The following is a 16,678-nucleotide window of genomic DNA, read 5'->3' on the forward strand; positions in this document are numbered from 1 at the left end:
AAAAGCCTACTGTATAGTTTATTTACAACAGGAAGTAATAACCATAGAAAGTGTGAAACCAAACAACTATGTGCCAAATTCACCTTGTGTTGCTTCAGTTTTATTTATAAAAGGGATTGTAACATGCAGAATATTTTGATGTCATAGAAAAGATCAGCATTGTCTCGTCCTGAGCTTGTAATTGAATTAAAACAACTGAGTGATAAAAGCAAAGGAGCATTTCTATGTTTTGAGCCTGCTCACATCTGACTTCACTGGGATCACAGTTGGGTGGCGACACACAAACACACACCTGAGAAGTCGCAGAGACTCACTTACATCCTTGCTGTTGCCAAGAGAGGATTAGGAGGAAGCCCCTTTTACTCAAATTGAGTATTTGAGGCATTGAGTTACCATGAATTAAATGTAAGTGTACATGCAGTTATTATTGAACCCATCTTAAATGTTTAAGGCTGGATTGTCTGCTGTCGTTACGAATGTTTCATCTTCGGGACGAACAAGATAGAGATAAAGATAAAGACTTGCAAGTAAATACTGTATTTACAATCTTAAAACACATCTTATGTTGGATGTTGTGTTGTCTGTGTTTTGTGTTACTCTCCTGCATAAACAGGCTAAACCTACTCTTATCGAGTTGGAGGATATAAGGATACAGTGTCAGGGAATGGAACAACAATGGCAGGACTGCATTCCGTGCAGATGTTGCTCATTTTGCTCTCATCTGTGTGTTTTGTGCTTAAAATGTGTTGGGACGTGACCAGCTGGGCTGCAGAGATAGGGCTATTTTGAACAGCATAGACAGAGGAAGGTCGAGCGTGTGTTTCGAACACAGCTGTGTGCTGTAACCATGCTGTGCGAGGCAACTTGTTTTTCTGTTGCAGACGCTGCATTAACCTCAATTCATCTTCATCATTGCAAGAGATTCTTGCCATCCGCATTCAAAACACAATTTCAGGCGGGTTTGGTGTAAAGAAATGGTGGTTTCGTTAAACATTTCTGAAGAGTTGTTGTTCCGCTCAGGCTGAGAAGCCAAGACAACTATTCAAGTACAGGCTTATCACAAATCAAGACTGAACTTGTTTTTTCACCTCTTCTTTAGTTCCATGTTACTGGTTCAAACCTGATTTATTACAGGGTCACTGAATGTCATGTTTCTCATCAGTTACCAAATATACTTTGCTTTAAAAATAATTCATGTCATTTTTAATCTACCCAGTTTCTTATACAGAAGAAAATGTAATAAAGTTAACAAGCATTTAGTTTCATTAGATTAATCTGCACAGAAAAATCAACACAAATTCCTTTAAAAAATGCTTTGGCTCCACCTGATCACACATACTGATCTGTGTTCTGTGGCAGTATTTAAATGATCTTGAAAATCAGTAATTTCGTTTTGAAATTCACTGACTGGCTTCACTCCTTCAACCACTGCTGAAGGAGCAAGAAGATGTGGTCACGGGCCATAGTCAGCTGGGGCAGGTCCTCACTTCGAGCTGGGTACATGTTGGCGCAGTGGGCTGTTCCTGGAACAGAGAAATCAGATTTTATATCAAAAATTATTCATCTAATAAAATAACAGGACAACAAGCAAGCTGTTGTTCTGCTCTGGAACACATGCTCGGCATTTATGAATGTAGGGCAACCACAAAATAACCAGTTCCATTTGGCCTTTAACACCTTTCTGAGTTTGATACAAAAAAAGTAAATATCAATAGGTCAATCCATAAGTTCTCTACATGTTTGAAGCGCATTAGGTTTAACAGGAAGTTAGAGTAAGATCATCTTTTTCACATAGTGCTTCTCACCTTTGATGAAAACGGCTGGGAGGTCAGATGTGATGTCCCGGGTGATTCCTAAGGCGTGCCACGGGTCAATGGATCCGTTTGGGAAAACTATTCTTGAGGAGCGGATGTTGTAGCCGCCATAATACTCATTGGTCTCAGCCACAGTCTGGTCTAGTTCCTCAGCGCTGATATTGTAGAAGTCTGCACACTGTTGTACATGATATCTGGCGGGAGGGGGGAACAAAGGCAGTTTAACAATCCAGTCTATTTAAAGTGGAACAACAGAAAAAGGTGAGCTGGTGAGGAAATAATAAGTAAACCAGGAGCAGGTGCAGGGGGAAATATGAACCGCTGGGTTTATTATGCAGAAAGGCAGATTTTACTATACTCACGGAAGAGGGAAGCCTGTGAAGGGTTGGTTGGGTGAATCTGTGCTCTGGTAGAATCCAAACTCCGTGCAGGTCTGATAGACCCACTGTCGCCCTGACAACACACAAACAACATAAATCCAACACCTTACAACACAGGAGAATCTGTAAAAACAGAACCCACGTGTAGTCACCACTGCATGGAGGAATACAACAAACACCGACAAGATAACAGGAGCCGCTTTGGGAGGTTTGTGCACTCAGATTCCTGTGGCCACATCCTGTCCCAAGGATCCCCACCCTGCCCCGCTCATCAAACCAAAGCTGGAAAGTGGAACCGCAGCCCAGGTCAAATGAACAATGCGGAATATACGGTGGAACCTATTCTTAGCTGAACACTTACAAACAGTATATAAAAATACAGAACCCAAAAGAGGAATTGGTCATGAATTGCCATTTTTAAATACAGCCAACTAAAAAAAAACCTTAATTATACCTACACATAAACCACTTCTGACAACATGCTCACCTCCTCCAGCTGCTGGGCCCTTCCACGACGTGTTAGTCATGTCCCTGACGTACGCACTGAAGCCCGCCTCCAGGCATTTGATGGAGAAGGTCTCCATCATGAGCTTGGCCACAGCAGCGTAGCGGTAATACGGGTCCCCCAGCGAGGCGTCAGCCATCACGTCGCACAGCACTTTGATGGTGATGTTGGTGCCTATCGCACCCTGGACAGTAAACAGCTGGTATTTACAGTGTTAATGGGCCACATTAAAACACTGTCACTGCACAACAGATGCCCGCTGAGCAATTTCCCATCTGCATCTTCTGAGAAAAAAAAAGGAAGCAAGTGTAACTCTACAGACTCTAGTGTTACATAATGTCCTTCCTCCTTGTACAAAACTCTGACCATCTGATTGGGTTACACCTGACTCCTAGTTCCTACCCAGCACCTAAAACCTGGTAGTTTACGCTCAGTCTTTTATGTCAAAGAAGCAGCTGTTGGCTGCGTTCGCCGCTTACTGCTGTGGTCTCTCTGGCCCACCGCTCTCGTCAGTTCTTTTTATAAGTGTCTCATTAGCTTGGGGCGACAGGAAACCAGCGAGACCAAAGAGTCTTTTGTTACTTTTTCACATCAGCTTATTGGTAACCGGACTCACGTCTCCTCAAGGCACCAGGGGACAGAGAGAGCAGGAGAAAAGAGGGGTAACTGGCTAGAAAGGGCCCCAAGGCAGGAAAAAAGGGACGTGTGTCCACATGTGTACAGCAACACATAGCAAAAGAAGGAACACGTTTGTTGTGTGTAGTACATTCAATCAAAATGGGCATCGATGTTAAAAGGCTAATTGTAAGAAGGCTTTTTATCTTCTCTTGCTCGTGCATCGCATTCTATATACAATGTGTCTATAGAATCTATAGAGGGAAGTGGTCGGAGTCTGAAAGTGGAGCTAGAAAGTGAGCTTACTAGGCTTCGGTGGTCTGCGCCTTATCTCCGCTAACATGACCCACCTGGGTCTCTGAACTGCTGGCAGCTGCGTTTTGCTGCGGGTGATACGGACGCCGGCTCTGACCAAGAACAAGAACCTCTTTGACCCACACTCAAAGGAACCTACATGCAGGTTTTATGGAAGTGCACAAATTCTAATGGCCTTGAGATCCTCCAGTCTTACCTGCAGCCTGAGGGTTTTAACATCTCAGTTAAAACACACAATACCATACTAAAAAAAACATACAAAGGTTTATGTTTGTCATAATGTCCATATACTGTGGAATCCTAAAGGAAAAACGCATTAGTCAGAGCTTAGTCTCAATCAAAAATTGAACCTATGCATGAGCAGCCACAACTCTGGAGATCCTCTCAACACAGAGCCTCAGATTCTTCCCTGTTAAACATTACAGGGTTTTATTGCATGTCAGTACAATACTCAGGTTGTCCATAAACCTGACTACATGCCATAGCAGTCTCCCACTCAACCAGGACTGAACACTGGGCCTACAAAGACTCTCCACAAAATCCCCGTCTCAAGTCAACATGCATGAAGTGCAACAGTACTCGCCTGGAATTTCACATCAGAACGTCAAGCAATAAAAAAGTGCTCGATTCATTTAAAAGATACAGATTTTTGGGAAAACATGTCAGCCTATTACTGATACAGATTTAGTTTGGTATGCGTCTACTCTCTTTGTCTCTCACCTCAAATCCCCTGTTGTCTTCATTGTACTGGACCACATCCATGAAATTGCCAGCAAGTGTTTCCAGGAAATAGGCTGAGTCAGTTTGCGTCTGGATCTGCAGTTTGGAACACAAGCTGGCGGGACAGAAGAATGAAGGAGAACAGGGGAAAAAGGGGAAGAGAGAGGAAATGAAGACGAGATGGAGGGGAAATTGAAGAACAATGATGACGGAAGAGTGCGGGAGTAGACAGAGAGAGAAATGTTTAAGGATTAAGTTTTTTGGCACCTGGGTTTTTTTACTGAGCTCTTTTCAGTCATGCTTTATTATTTGAAACTAACTGATTTTAATACATTTATCCTTACGTGGGTCTTTTTGGATCTTTTGTCAAACATGGTGCTCTGTCCAAGTGGAAATGACTGTGTTTGCTATAATTTCCCACAGAGCGGAAAAAGCATGTGGGAGAAAGTCTGTGGTAGCAAAATTACAAGCATCTTTCAAATCTCTGGTGCGTTAAGATAACACGCTTATCATGTGATGTTATTTAAGAAGCTGAGTGTGTGTGTGATGACATGAAATTGTGCCTGTACTCTCCACGGTTTTCAAGCTGGACAGGCTTTGAAAACCTTTTTGACCTTTTTGTGTGTTTGTGCCCGCATGACAACATGTCTGCATCCACGGACCGCACAACCTGCAAGCAGCTCAAATAAAAGCTGTCCGATGTCGTCAGGTCAGTGCAGACACGAAGACACGGCTTGGGTGCGTCCACATGACAGCGTTAGTTCCAGGAGACCAACCATTGTAAAAGTAATTTAGGCCTGAGTCACTAGAACAACTAAAAATATACTAAAATACGATGCGAGCAGAGCCAGCGAGCAATGAATGATGCTGAAATACTAAATAATGAAAAAAGGGATGAAGAAAAGTCAGAAATAATTGCTGGGTGGAGAAGCTTCTTTTGAATCTGAAGACAGTGTAAGGTAGCTTTACACAAACAAGGAGCAGTGAATAAAAAAAAAAAAAAGACAAGCAGTAGCAGCGTTTTAGAGAGGAAAACCTCCACAACTACAGAGCAGTGACGTGCACAAAAGTCATTACTCCAACAAAATTTTCAATAAAATTTCAACCTGATCACTTTTAACTGTTGTCAAATTTGGGTTGAATGGGTTCTTTCTACACATACATACCTGTTGCCCCTGACTGGCTGATAAGCATTCCCACTGTATTACAATCAGACCCTTTTTGAAGCATATCTGACATTCCAGAGTCACAGGCTGTGTCCAGAAATGCGTGAGGAACGCTTATGAAGCTGAAACTGGACCAGGCTCCAGCAGGGACCCAAAACCACCTTCCCTGCTCTTTGAGCCGCTCACCGTATTGCTATAGTGCACTAGATTGACTAAAAGGTATGTGTGCAGGTTAGAAATAGGCGGATTTAAAAAGGTATAGTTCGGCACTTTGGAAAACCGAGTTGAGCTTAAGCCAGAGGTTAGAGGAGGACATTGATATGATTCTCAAGCCTGTATGCGTGGTTACTATAAAAGCTAAGGACCATCAAAATTCAAAATGAGCTTAAGAGTGATGCAGGAATGTAATATACTGTACTTGAAGTCTTTAGTGATGTTGTCGTAGGTCTTGGGGTCGTTCAGCCGTTCTGCAAGGATGTCTGCAGCCTTCTTCACCAGTAGGGGGCACTCTGGATTCTCTGAGGCCAGCGAACGCCACACAACCTCTAAATACTCTGACAAAGCATAAAGACAGAGGTAACAGTGGACACTTCAGGCTACGCCTCAATAAAAAGACCACAACAGTACGAGACAACCCTGCTAAACAATGTGAGACAATGTGCGAAACCAGAGCTTGAGAAAGTTTTCAGAAAGGCTTAAAGTAAAATTAAGAGTGAAGCTCACAGTGTATGTAAGTGGAAAAAAAAACACAGACTCGCAAAAGGAGAATTATTCCATTACAAATCCCAGGAATATTTCATACTGGAGTGAAACCAACCTCTTACTGGTAGTAGTGTGGACCTGCTGATGAATGTGAGCTGAAAGGCTCCTGACGTCAGTAATCCACCTACACTATTCTCTATCATTTGCCCCATTGTGGGGCTTGAATGTATTTGATAGCATGAGCACGTGGGTAGAACAGCAAAGGTCCAAAAGGTTCAAAGTTACTCAGACCTTAGTTCCAGGCTGCAGCTTTTCAGGGGAAAAACCTGGGCTCAGCCAAACGAAACAAAGACATAGATACTGTGCAGAATATACTCAACTCTCATCCATGTGAGTGTGAATATCTCATGTATTTGTTACATTTATTGGTTGATGTGCCTATACCTGGGAAGTTGACCTTGGCGTAAACAGGTGCACTTGTAGCCGCAGCAGCGTGGACAAGGTGAGGGTATTTCAGCCTGAACCAAGCGGCGAGAGAGCCCGGGTACGACCCCCCGAACGCCACCCACTTCCTGTTGGTCAGGCCTCGATTCTCGGCAATCACAGTGCGAAAGTGAGCCAAGTCAGCCAACGCCTGACGACTGCTGAGGTAACGCAGATTGTCTGTGCTGAGGTCACTGGATGCAGAGGAAAGAAGCAGTGGGTGCGTGGTCATAGAACATCCTTATCTGAACTGCAGGGCTGCCATCTAGTGGTTCAAGACCTTCACCAGCACCAGACGTCCTTGAACGGCAGTAAAAGCCTCTACATGGCTGTAAACACATGATGAGGGTGAAGCTCACATTGAAATTACACTTCCTCATTTACAGCACAAAAACGATTCGTTCCCTTTAAGATTTATTCTGAACCTTTTGCCACCCATCGTCATACCAGCACTGAGTTTAACTAACACTCAACATGAATATATGAAGATATGACATTCTAGTGACATAAATCTAAGATAACAGCAATTCATATCACCATCTTTAAAAATGTAGCACACAATATATTATAAGCTTGAAGGGAAGACTCTCTTCAGCCGGATCAAACATACTCTGTCGGGTGACTCTTTCCGTAGAAGCGATGCTCCAGCATTAGGCAAAGCGCCCCCAGTTTCTCTGCGTAGGTGATCCAGGAGCCTTCCTGCATCCATCCTGGGTTTGCTGGACCCTCTCCACCTATCATGAGAAATACTGGACCCCCTGGTTTGTAGAAGGCCTCATTTACAAAGTACCTCTGGGGAGAAAAAAAATCAGGGTAGTAATGAACCAGATCAAAAATAGTTGCTTCAAGTACAACAGTCTGCAAATATTTCAATACCGGAAATTAATGCATTGTTTATGCAAATTGACATACGCAAAAAATAAAAATATTGATGAAATGATGAACTTACCTGCTTCCACACTCTGCTGTCTTCACCATTGAAGTGGTCCAGTCTCTGAATGAACCACTGCTCCTCAAACACAACTTTCCGGTTGGTATTTTGCACCTTATTAAACCTTACAAAACTCTTGTATCTCCCCTCTCCAAAAGCAAAGAGACACAACAGGAGTAACGAAGCGAATTTGAACCCACAGAGCTGAAAAGCCATGATGTTACAAACAAGGAAACAGCCAGAGGGTCATATGACAAATTCGTGTGCTACTTTAAGTACCCCGCAAAGCGTGGGACATGTGAGCTTCTTTTTTAAAATAAAGTGTATTTCTATTTTTTAGACTCGGTGTGGTGTATTTCACAACAAGCAATCAAAATTAATTAAAATGCAAGCATTCTATGTCTTTTTATTGAATGTTTTTGATGTTTTTGCTTTAGTGTGCTGTAATATACCTGCAGCCCGTAAAGTAAGCCTTGTCGTCAGCAGGGGCGCCAAAGAAAACAGGACAACGCATTTTACCCAGCGAAGAAGAAACTGCACGGTCCTCCTTAGTTCCGTTTGTTAGCTGATAGATCCCAGAGCCGCAGTTATGGAGGGGACAAAAAATAAAGAGAATAAGCAGCCCGAAAAGACTGATGAGAAGGAGAAAGACAAGGAAAAGGGCCAACAGCCCAAGGACAAGGAGAAGAAAGAGGAGCAAGAATTGGTAAGCGGGCTCGTTTTTCTCATTTAGTCTCGTTCTGGCTGCGCTCACGTTAATGTTAGCCTGAGACGTTATTTTGCCTTAGTCACCGCCGCTTTGACAACATGGTTGAACAGGCCGAGGTCAGTGCAGATTAAGAGCGATAGCACATTATGTTACATGTATGTTGGTTATTTTCTATGAAATATTGCCAATGTAACGTAATCTTGTGTCTTGCATGTTTATCAAAATACTACTGATGTCCCTTGTTAGCTCATGTTAGCCTAGCCAACAGCCGGTTAGCTAGCCTTAGCTTGTTACAGGTTAACGCCGCTGTTTTAACTGCCTGTTCAGTTCAGTGTTCAGTTAGCTATGCTAGCACTCTGACACAGCAGCTAAAGTAAAAAAAAGTTTAACTCTAAGGCTTTAAACTGCAGGTAGACGACTTTTGAGTCAGTTGTTCAGCATTAACGTAACACTGCACTTTGCATTGTTTTTGGTTATTGAGGATTAAGACTTGTGCTCTTTATACTTTGTGTTAGTGCAATAGTTCCATGTTTACGTTAGGTAGAGCCAGGTGTTTTAGTGGGATTAATGCGATTTACAGGTAATTCATTTTAGATTAATAAATCGTAAAATATAGTGAAATGTGTAATTGCACCAGCCAAACATCTACCTAATGGAAGAAATAAACATTAGAAATAAACCGACCTGTCCCAAGGTACAGACCACCTGATGGTTTCAACGTCAGCATGATCAATGGCATCACTGTTTTGTGCCCAGAACTGTCATTGTTAAAGATCAATTGTAGCCATCAGCAGTTAGATTCTGTTTTCTGTTTTTAATTCTGAATGGCAAACAGTGTTTGACATAATACACCACCTCCGTTGACATAATGCCTTCCCTAGCCTCTTACCCTTACCATCACAACTAAAGGCAGCCCTTACTCTATTCCGAACCAAAACTCAACTCAAACCTCAGCCCTAAAATCACATCTTAACCCTCAAACTGGCCTTTAAAGAAGTGAGGACCAGCCAAAATGTCCTCACTCTGTCAAAATGTCCTCACTTTGGTAGGAAAGTGCATTTTTTGGTTCTCACTTTGATGCAAGTACAAGCGCACAGACACACAATCTGACACATTCCTACACTGGCTGCATCTGGTCTGGTCCCATGGGGGACAGCCTCTGGGTCAGTGGCACACATTTTTAATTTTGTTATCTACTTTTGTTACTTTTTAGTCAGAGGAGGATAAGCAGTTACAAGAGGATCTGGAGATGATGGTGGAGAGACTGAGTGTGAGTATTAAATTCTTGAAACTACTGTGTGTCATGATTTAAAATCTCTTACTAAGAAAAAATAGCTCACATGTTTTGCACACTGACAGGAGAAAAACACAGCATTGTACCATCCAGCATTGGAGGAGCTGCGTAGACAAATCCGTTCCTCCACCACTTCCATGACCTCAGTACCCAAGCCTCTCAAATTCCTGCGCCCACACTATGGCAAACTCAAAGAGATCTATGAGGGCATGGCTCCAGGAGAGAACAAGGTACGGCTGTGCTGCGATGTGTCAGAAATTCAAATGTCACCACATTTTATTCTTTGGTAGAACCATTATGTGAGCCTGGTATGGTGTCTAATGTGGGCGTGTAGAACTGAAGCTACAGAAAGCTACTTTTGTGTTTTATTGAAAAGAAATAAAAGACATTTGGCAAAGAAAAGGTCAGTTAGGTCATTGGTAAATTTTGAAATACAAACTGACATTGTTAAGTTGAACTCTGAGTAATAACTGGCATTTATTATTTACAAAAACAGTGTAGGAGATAATTCTGTGTATGTGTAATATAGTATTCATGTCAACGCATTACACACTCATGCCTGCATGACTTAACTGAAGAAGTCAAATTGAAACAACAGTGGGTGTTTGTTTACAGCGTTTCTGTGCTGACGTTGTGTCAGTGCTGGCCATGACAATGAGTGGCGAGAGGGAATGCCTGAAGTACCGTCTGTTGGGTTCACAGGAAGAGTTGGCCTCCTGGGGTCATGAATATGTTAGGTAAGATAAGGGATATGATATGTAACAGTTAAAATCAATTACGCAGTTTTGTTAAAACATGTAACTTGGTTGTGTTAAGCAGTGCTGTGATTATGTTGCAGATTTTCTTATTCGTTAGTGTCTAATTACATTACTCTCAAATCATTCAGGCATCTGGCAGGTGAGGTAGCTAAGGAGTGGCAGGAGGTAGAGGAGAATGACAAAGTGCAACAGGAGACGCTGTTGAAACTAGTCAAGGAGATTGTGCCCTACAACATGGCACACAATGCGGAGCATGAGGCCTGTGACCTGCTGATGGAGATTGAAAGGCTGGACATGCTGGAAGACTATATTGATGAAAATGCCTATGGAAAGGTGTGCCTCTACCTCACTAGGTATGTATGGGTTCTACAGAGCTATAAGTAAAAATACAAATCAAAGACAAGGCCTAAAATTGCTACTAACTCATGACCAATAATCTTTGCCTGTCCTTTCTCTAGTTGTGTGAGTTATGTTCCTGAGCCAGAAAATTCAGCACTCTTGAGATGTGCCTTGAACATCTTCAGAAAGTTCAACCGTTATCCGGAGGCCCTTCGACTGGCCCTGATGCTAAACGATGTGGAGCTAGTAGAAAACATCTTTACATCCTGCAAAGACATGTAAGGGCAATAATAAGAACTCTATTTTTAGATGTCATAATGAATTTAAAGACAGAAGAATGTTTTTGTTTTTATGTAATTCTCGTCTTATGTTACATAGTGTATGGATTATTTGAAAGTCTGACTTTCTGCATCTTTGCCCCTTTCAGAGTCATCCAGAAGCAGATGGCCTTCATGCTGGGTCGCCATGGCATGTTTCTTGAGCTTAACGAGGATGTGGAGGACTATGAGGATCTGACAGAGATAATGTCCAATGTGCAGCTCAACAGCAACTTCTTGGCTCTGGCCAGAGAGGTACATTAGAGGATGAGGGAAATTAAAACAATTGTGGTCATCTTTGTGCCCCTTCATATGTTCAGAGTAGTTTTAAAGTTGGATTTTAGTGAGTTGAGCATCAGGAGGCTGCCATTGTAAAATAAGGCGACTGGTTACCTGTTTTGTTTACTAAGTGTAATATCATTCTTGTCCTTTCCAGTTAGACATCATGGAGCCTAAAGTCCCAGATGACATCTACAAAACACACTTGGAAAACAACAGTGAGTTCATTGTCTGGAGTAAACAAGTTTAGTTATTATAGGTCCTATATTTTACTTAACATTAGACAGGATAACTGAATTTTTATATACCATATATGATGTACCTTTGGTGTTGAGTTGATCTCTGTGCTGTATTTAAACAGGGTTTGGAAGCAGTGGCTCACAGGTGGACTCTGCCCGTATGAACTTGGCATCTTCCTTTGTGAATGGTTTTGTCAACGCAGCGTTTGGTCAGGACAAGCTGCTCACAGATGATGGCAACAAGTGGTTGTACAAGAACAAGGACCACGGTAAAAGACAACAAAAACGTATCTAGTGTAGCACGTAAACACTGCTCAGTGGGCTTTTTTTTACCTGACTCCTGATGCAGAGATATTAATGTCTTAATTCATTTTGTGAACTTTGTATTGCAGAGCTTTTTGTTTTGTTATTTACTGACTAATGATGTTTTTTAATCTCATCAGGGATGTTAAGTGCTGCAGCCTCCTTGGGCATGATCCTGCTTTGGGATGTGGATGGTGGTCTGACCCAGATTGACAAATACCTTTATTCGTCAGAGGACTACATCAAAGTAAGGCCCTGAAGCATTTTAAACCTGTCTGTTATAGAGTTCATAATACTTGCATAATACTGAAAGAATACTTATCAACTCTCTACAGTCTGGGGCGCTCTTGGCCTGTGGCATTGTAAACTCAGGTGTAAGGAACGAATGTGACCCAGCCCTGGCCCTTCTGTCTGACTATGTACTCCACAACAGCAATGTCATGAGGATAGGCGCCATCTTTGGGTGAACAATTTCTTCTTTTTAAATAAATGTCATGGCTCAAGTTATTTAGTTTTGTTTTAACTTTGGAAATTGATTGTCTGTCTTGGTTTCAGACTGGGCCTGGCCTATGCTGGTTCAAACAGGGAAGATGTGCTGTCTTTGCTTCTCCCTGTCATGGGTGACTCCAAATCCAGTATGGAGGTATGAATGTGTGGTTTTTTTTGTTTTTGTTTTTTTGAGCAGAAACAAGAACTTTTGTCAACCCCCTGTATATATGGCAGTTTTTCAGGCATCCATTACAAGTGTGTGTATGTGTGTGTTTTTTTCTTTATCTGTCAGGTTGTTGGAGTGACTGCGCTGGCATGTGGTATGATCGCAGTTGGGTCTTGTAACGGTGATGTGACTTCTACCATCGTCCAAACTATTATGGAGAAAAATGAACAGGAGCTGAAGGACACATATGCCCGCTGGCTGCCTCTCGGCCTTGGACTCAACCACTTAGGTAAGCATGACTTCACCAAAGGCATCAGAGATTCTAGGGGAAACTTAAAACTTTTTTTTTAACATCGTCTTGCATCATCTGTTACAGATAATCTTTATTACGTTTTTATATATTTTCGTTCTGCTCTGATGTTTCTATTGTTTGTTTTATCGGCCCTCAGGTAAAGGAGAAGCAATTGAGACGACCTTGGCTGCACTACAGGTTGTACCTGAGCCTTTCCGCAGCTTTGCGAATACACTAGTGGATATATGTGCATATGCAGGTCAGTCTCAAAGCACGCTTTTAATTTTGGTATTTTGTTGTGTGCAAACAGAGCACTCAGTCAGTCAGTCAGCCTCTGTACCTTCTTTATAAACCATCTAAACAAACACACTCACACCATGATTGCCAAATCTGCTGATTTTGTTTCCTGTTAACAGGATTGCCATTCTGTAATTCACTGCAGTAATTTGTCTCTCTCTTTCTGCCTAGGCTCTGGTAATGTTCTAAAAGTGCAACAGCTTCTCCATATCTGCAGCGAGCACTATGAGGCCAAGGACAAAGACAAAGAGGATGACAAGGACAAGAAAGATAAGAAAGACAAAGAAAAGAAGGAGTCTGCTGCCGACATGGGTTCACACCAGGTAAGGACCCGCTGTTCTGATTATTTTTATAATTTATGTTTTAAAATTCCTATTGATCAGCTATTTGAATGTAAATGCTCTAGTGAAAATTTTGGTGAAATGGCTCATTGTTGTGATTTTCTCCAAAGGGTGTAGCCGTTCTGGGTATTGCCCTGATTGCGATGGGAGAGGAGATTGGCTCTGAAATGGCACTGCGAACATTTGGACATCTGGTCAGTAGTACTGTTTCTATTGTAGTTCTTAACTATTTAATAATTGTGTTCTTGACACTTCATTTTATCACATTTTTATTCTTATTCTTCACATTTCCTTCCTAAGGAAATTTGTTCTTTTGGCTATATAATACTTGTGTATTTCTATAGCTTATTGTTTCTCGTTAGCGGCTCCTTTTTTTTTTTTTTTTTTTTTTACGTTTCTCATCATCGCTATACATCTGTTAGTATATTATAATTTAATAACTTCATACATCACCTCTGTTATGTTAATCATGTATTTTGTGTATTATTAGTACCTCAATGTTATCATTCTTTTGTTGTTTCATGTTAGTTTTTGTTTTGTATTTCTAGCTGCGTTATGGTGAGCCCACACTAAGGCGAGCAGTGCCTTTAGCCCTGGCTCTTATATCAGTGTCCAACCCTCGTCTGAACATCTTAGACACCCTCAGCAAGTTTTCCCATGATGCTGACCCCGAGGTCTCCCACAATTCCATCTTTGCCATGGGCATGGTGGGCAGTGGTAAGTTCTATTGCATCTTCTGGTGTTACCAGCTGGAGCAATATTAAAGCAAAAACTAGCTTTGATGACTGGAGATGCCAGTAGTTTCTTTAGAAATTCTTTGTAAATATGTGAATATACTTTTTCTGTATTAATTGACAGTTCCAGTGATACACAATTTCGCCTTCAAGTGTCTTCTTTAGCAAGCTCTCTTCCATTTCCACAGGCACAAATAACGCCCGTCTGGCTGCCATGCTGAGGCAGCTGGCTCAGTATCACGCCAAAGACCCCAACAATCTCTTCATGGTCCGGCTGGCTCAGGTGTGTGACAAATAAGCCACTTCGTAGCAGATATACGTAAATGTTATAAATGGAAATGTTGGTGTGTGACTATTGGCTCTTCTGTTTGCACCTCTGCAGGGTCTGACTCACCTGGGCAAAGGCACACTGACACTCTGTCCCTACCATAGTGACAGGCAGCTGATGAGTCAGGTTGCCGTGGCAGGGCTGCTCACTGTACTCGTTTCCTTCCTTGATGTCAAAAACAGTCAGTTTGTTTTCCATCTGCTGCCTTTGCCTTTTATACTTCATTCTGATATTGTTATTTGTAGGTTGTATGTGGTAAAGACTGCTGTGTTAACATCACCTCTGTTTTTTTTTCTCCTATGTGCTTTACAGTAATCCTCGGGAAGTCTCACTACATTCTCTATGGGCTGGTAGCCGCCATGCAGCCACGTATGCTGGTCACATTTGATGAGGAGCTCCGTCCGCTGCCGATATCTGTCAGAGTTGGACAGGTAAAGAATAGAACAAATACTAAGAAGTTTAAAGACTGAGACTTTGAGTAAATTATGCCATGTTTGTCTAATAAAATCTCCTTGTGGCCTTGGGAAAAGTAAAGATTGTGTAAACAGAGTGTATATATCTCGTGACTTTGTATGATTTGTGTCTAGGCTGTGGATGTCGTGGGCCAGGCGGGCAAGCCAAAGGCCATCACAGGTTTCCAGACTCACACCACACCTGTGTTGCTGGCACATGGAGAGAGGGCTGAGCTAGCCACGGAAGAGTACCTCCCAGTCACTCCCATCCTGGAGGGCTTTGTAATTCTGCGCAAGAACCCCAACTATGAAACCTAGACTGTATCCAAAATGCCCATGTTGTTTGTTTTTCCTCCTTTTTATAAGGGTAGCCGTTGTGGCTCTTTACAGTTGTTATGTTCAGTTGTTTATTGAATGGCTGAAAGAAAGACAGGTCTGTCAGTGTTTCTTTCTGTCATCTGTGGCCCTGCTCCAGTCACTGAAAATGGATGCTTCGAATGTGTTTAATTGGGCTGGTAAAACACAAGAAGCTGTGAAGCTAGGTCCTCATCCACTCTACAAAGATGGTTTCCTCATTGTTAGAATTTTGATCTGCTTCTCCTACATGTACTGAACCAGCTGCTTGACTGACCCTGTGCTAGTTCACAGCTCTGTTCACCGCCCCCCAGAGTATGTGTCAGCCATCGGTAAACTAAAACTGCTCAGTTCACATTGGTGTTTCAGATCGTCCTCCTACTTCTTACATCCACAATCCTCTCTTTGTAATTAGAACATTTAAATAGTGTGTTCTTCATCACAGATTTCATTTTTTTGTTTTGGCTTTTGTTACAGTACTATTAAAGGTTGAATCACAAAATAAAAACTTGTATCCAAATGATGAAAATGTGGTGGCTGTGTGCTCTTATGTAGCCTTAATCATGTGCGTTACCTAATAGTAATTTAACAGACTAACTTTCCATTGCACAAAACAAAAAATGTAGAATGTTAAATAGATGGCAAAGTTATTGTATTGGGTTGGATTAGACTGTACATCTGTACCAAGTAAAGTAGTGAATTAATGTATATCTGTTTAAATTGTATTTTTTTTTAACTAATTAGTAACTGACTCCAACCGGTCAGCCACCTGACAAAGATCAATAGTGAGCTTTGCAAATGAATACACTGTGTTCAGAACAAATACGTCTTTTTATTAAACATGTAAATTGTGTTTAACTAATATTTATTTAGCCCGGCCAGGTCATGTCAGTGAGTTAGGTTTCCCCCCGGTAATAGAACTGTTGTATGGAAGTCTTGATATTATGTAACTGGGCTGGAATTTAGCTGTAAATTACAGAATTCAAAGGCTGTTTCCTGTAATCTGTAAGTATTTCTACCAAATTCGGTTTTAACCAATGAATACAATTTGCGACCTGTTAATGCGAATGAGTTAATTTCTGTACATTAATCATTTAAATGTGTTCTAGAGTTATTAGTTAAAGCATCAAAAGGTGGCAAAGGTGTACAAACTCGAAGTTAAAATACTTAAGTGCCACTTTAGACCAAGGTAAAAATAGCACATACAGTTAATTTTACCTTTATGTGCCACCACAGTAGATTAAAAATTAGTAAATTAAAGTGTAGGAGTCCGAAAAATAAGGCAATAATTAAATAACCAATCTCAAATGAACACTGAAGGGTTACATATAATGGCGTCTTCGTTTTGTTTTGTTT

At 41.6% G+C, this 16,678-nt stretch overlaps 2 protein-coding genes across 2 annotated transcripts; one reads left to right on the plus strand and one right to left on the minus strand.

Moving 5' to 3' along the window:
* Positions 1-78: 78 nt before the first annotated feature.
* prss16 (serine protease 16) lies at positions 79-7,883 on the minus strand. The gene is made up of 9 exons (XM_029172070.3): positions 7,650-7,883; positions 7,311-7,492; positions 6,662-6,894; positions 5,934-6,069; positions 4,350-4,464; positions 2,682-2,883; positions 2,177-2,267; positions 1,806-2,008; positions 79-1,523 (listed from the first exon to the last, which is right to left on the minus strand). The coding sequence occupies exons 1-9, from the start codon at positions 7,845-7,847 to the stop codon at positions 1,414-1,416; spliced, it is 1,470 nt and encodes a 489-aa protein (XP_029027903.1). The 5' UTR covers positions 7,848-7,883; the 3' UTR covers positions 79-1,413.
* Positions 7,884-8,155: 272 nt separating this feature from the next.
* psmd2 (proteasome 26S subunit ubiquitin receptor, non-ATPase 2) lies at positions 8,156-15,851 on the plus strand. Its single transcript, XM_029170677.3, has 21 exons — positions 8,156-8,337; positions 9,554-9,610; positions 9,700-9,864; positions 10,250-10,371; positions 10,521-10,745; positions 10,851-11,009; positions 11,159-11,303; positions 11,485-11,545; positions 11,689-11,835; positions 12,010-12,116; positions 12,205-12,332; positions 12,425-12,512; positions 12,651-12,813; positions 12,974-13,075; positions 13,285-13,436; positions 13,565-13,648; positions 14,003-14,171; positions 14,377-14,471; positions 14,571-14,697; positions 14,829-14,947; positions 15,104-15,851. The coding sequence occupies exons 1-21, from the start codon at positions 8,221-8,223 to the stop codon at positions 15,284-15,286; spliced, it is 2,715 nt and encodes a 904-aa protein (XP_029026510.1). The 5' UTR covers positions 8,156-8,220; the 3' UTR covers positions 15,287-15,851.
* Positions 15,852-16,678: the final 827 nt, after the last annotated feature.

Source organism: Betta splendens, chromosome 13, assembly GCF_900634795.4.
Source record: "Betta splendens chromosome 13, fBetSpl5.4, whole genome shotgun sequence".
Taxonomy (NCBI): Eukaryota; Metazoa; Chordata; class Actinopteri; order Anabantiformes; family Osphronemidae; genus Betta; species Betta splendens.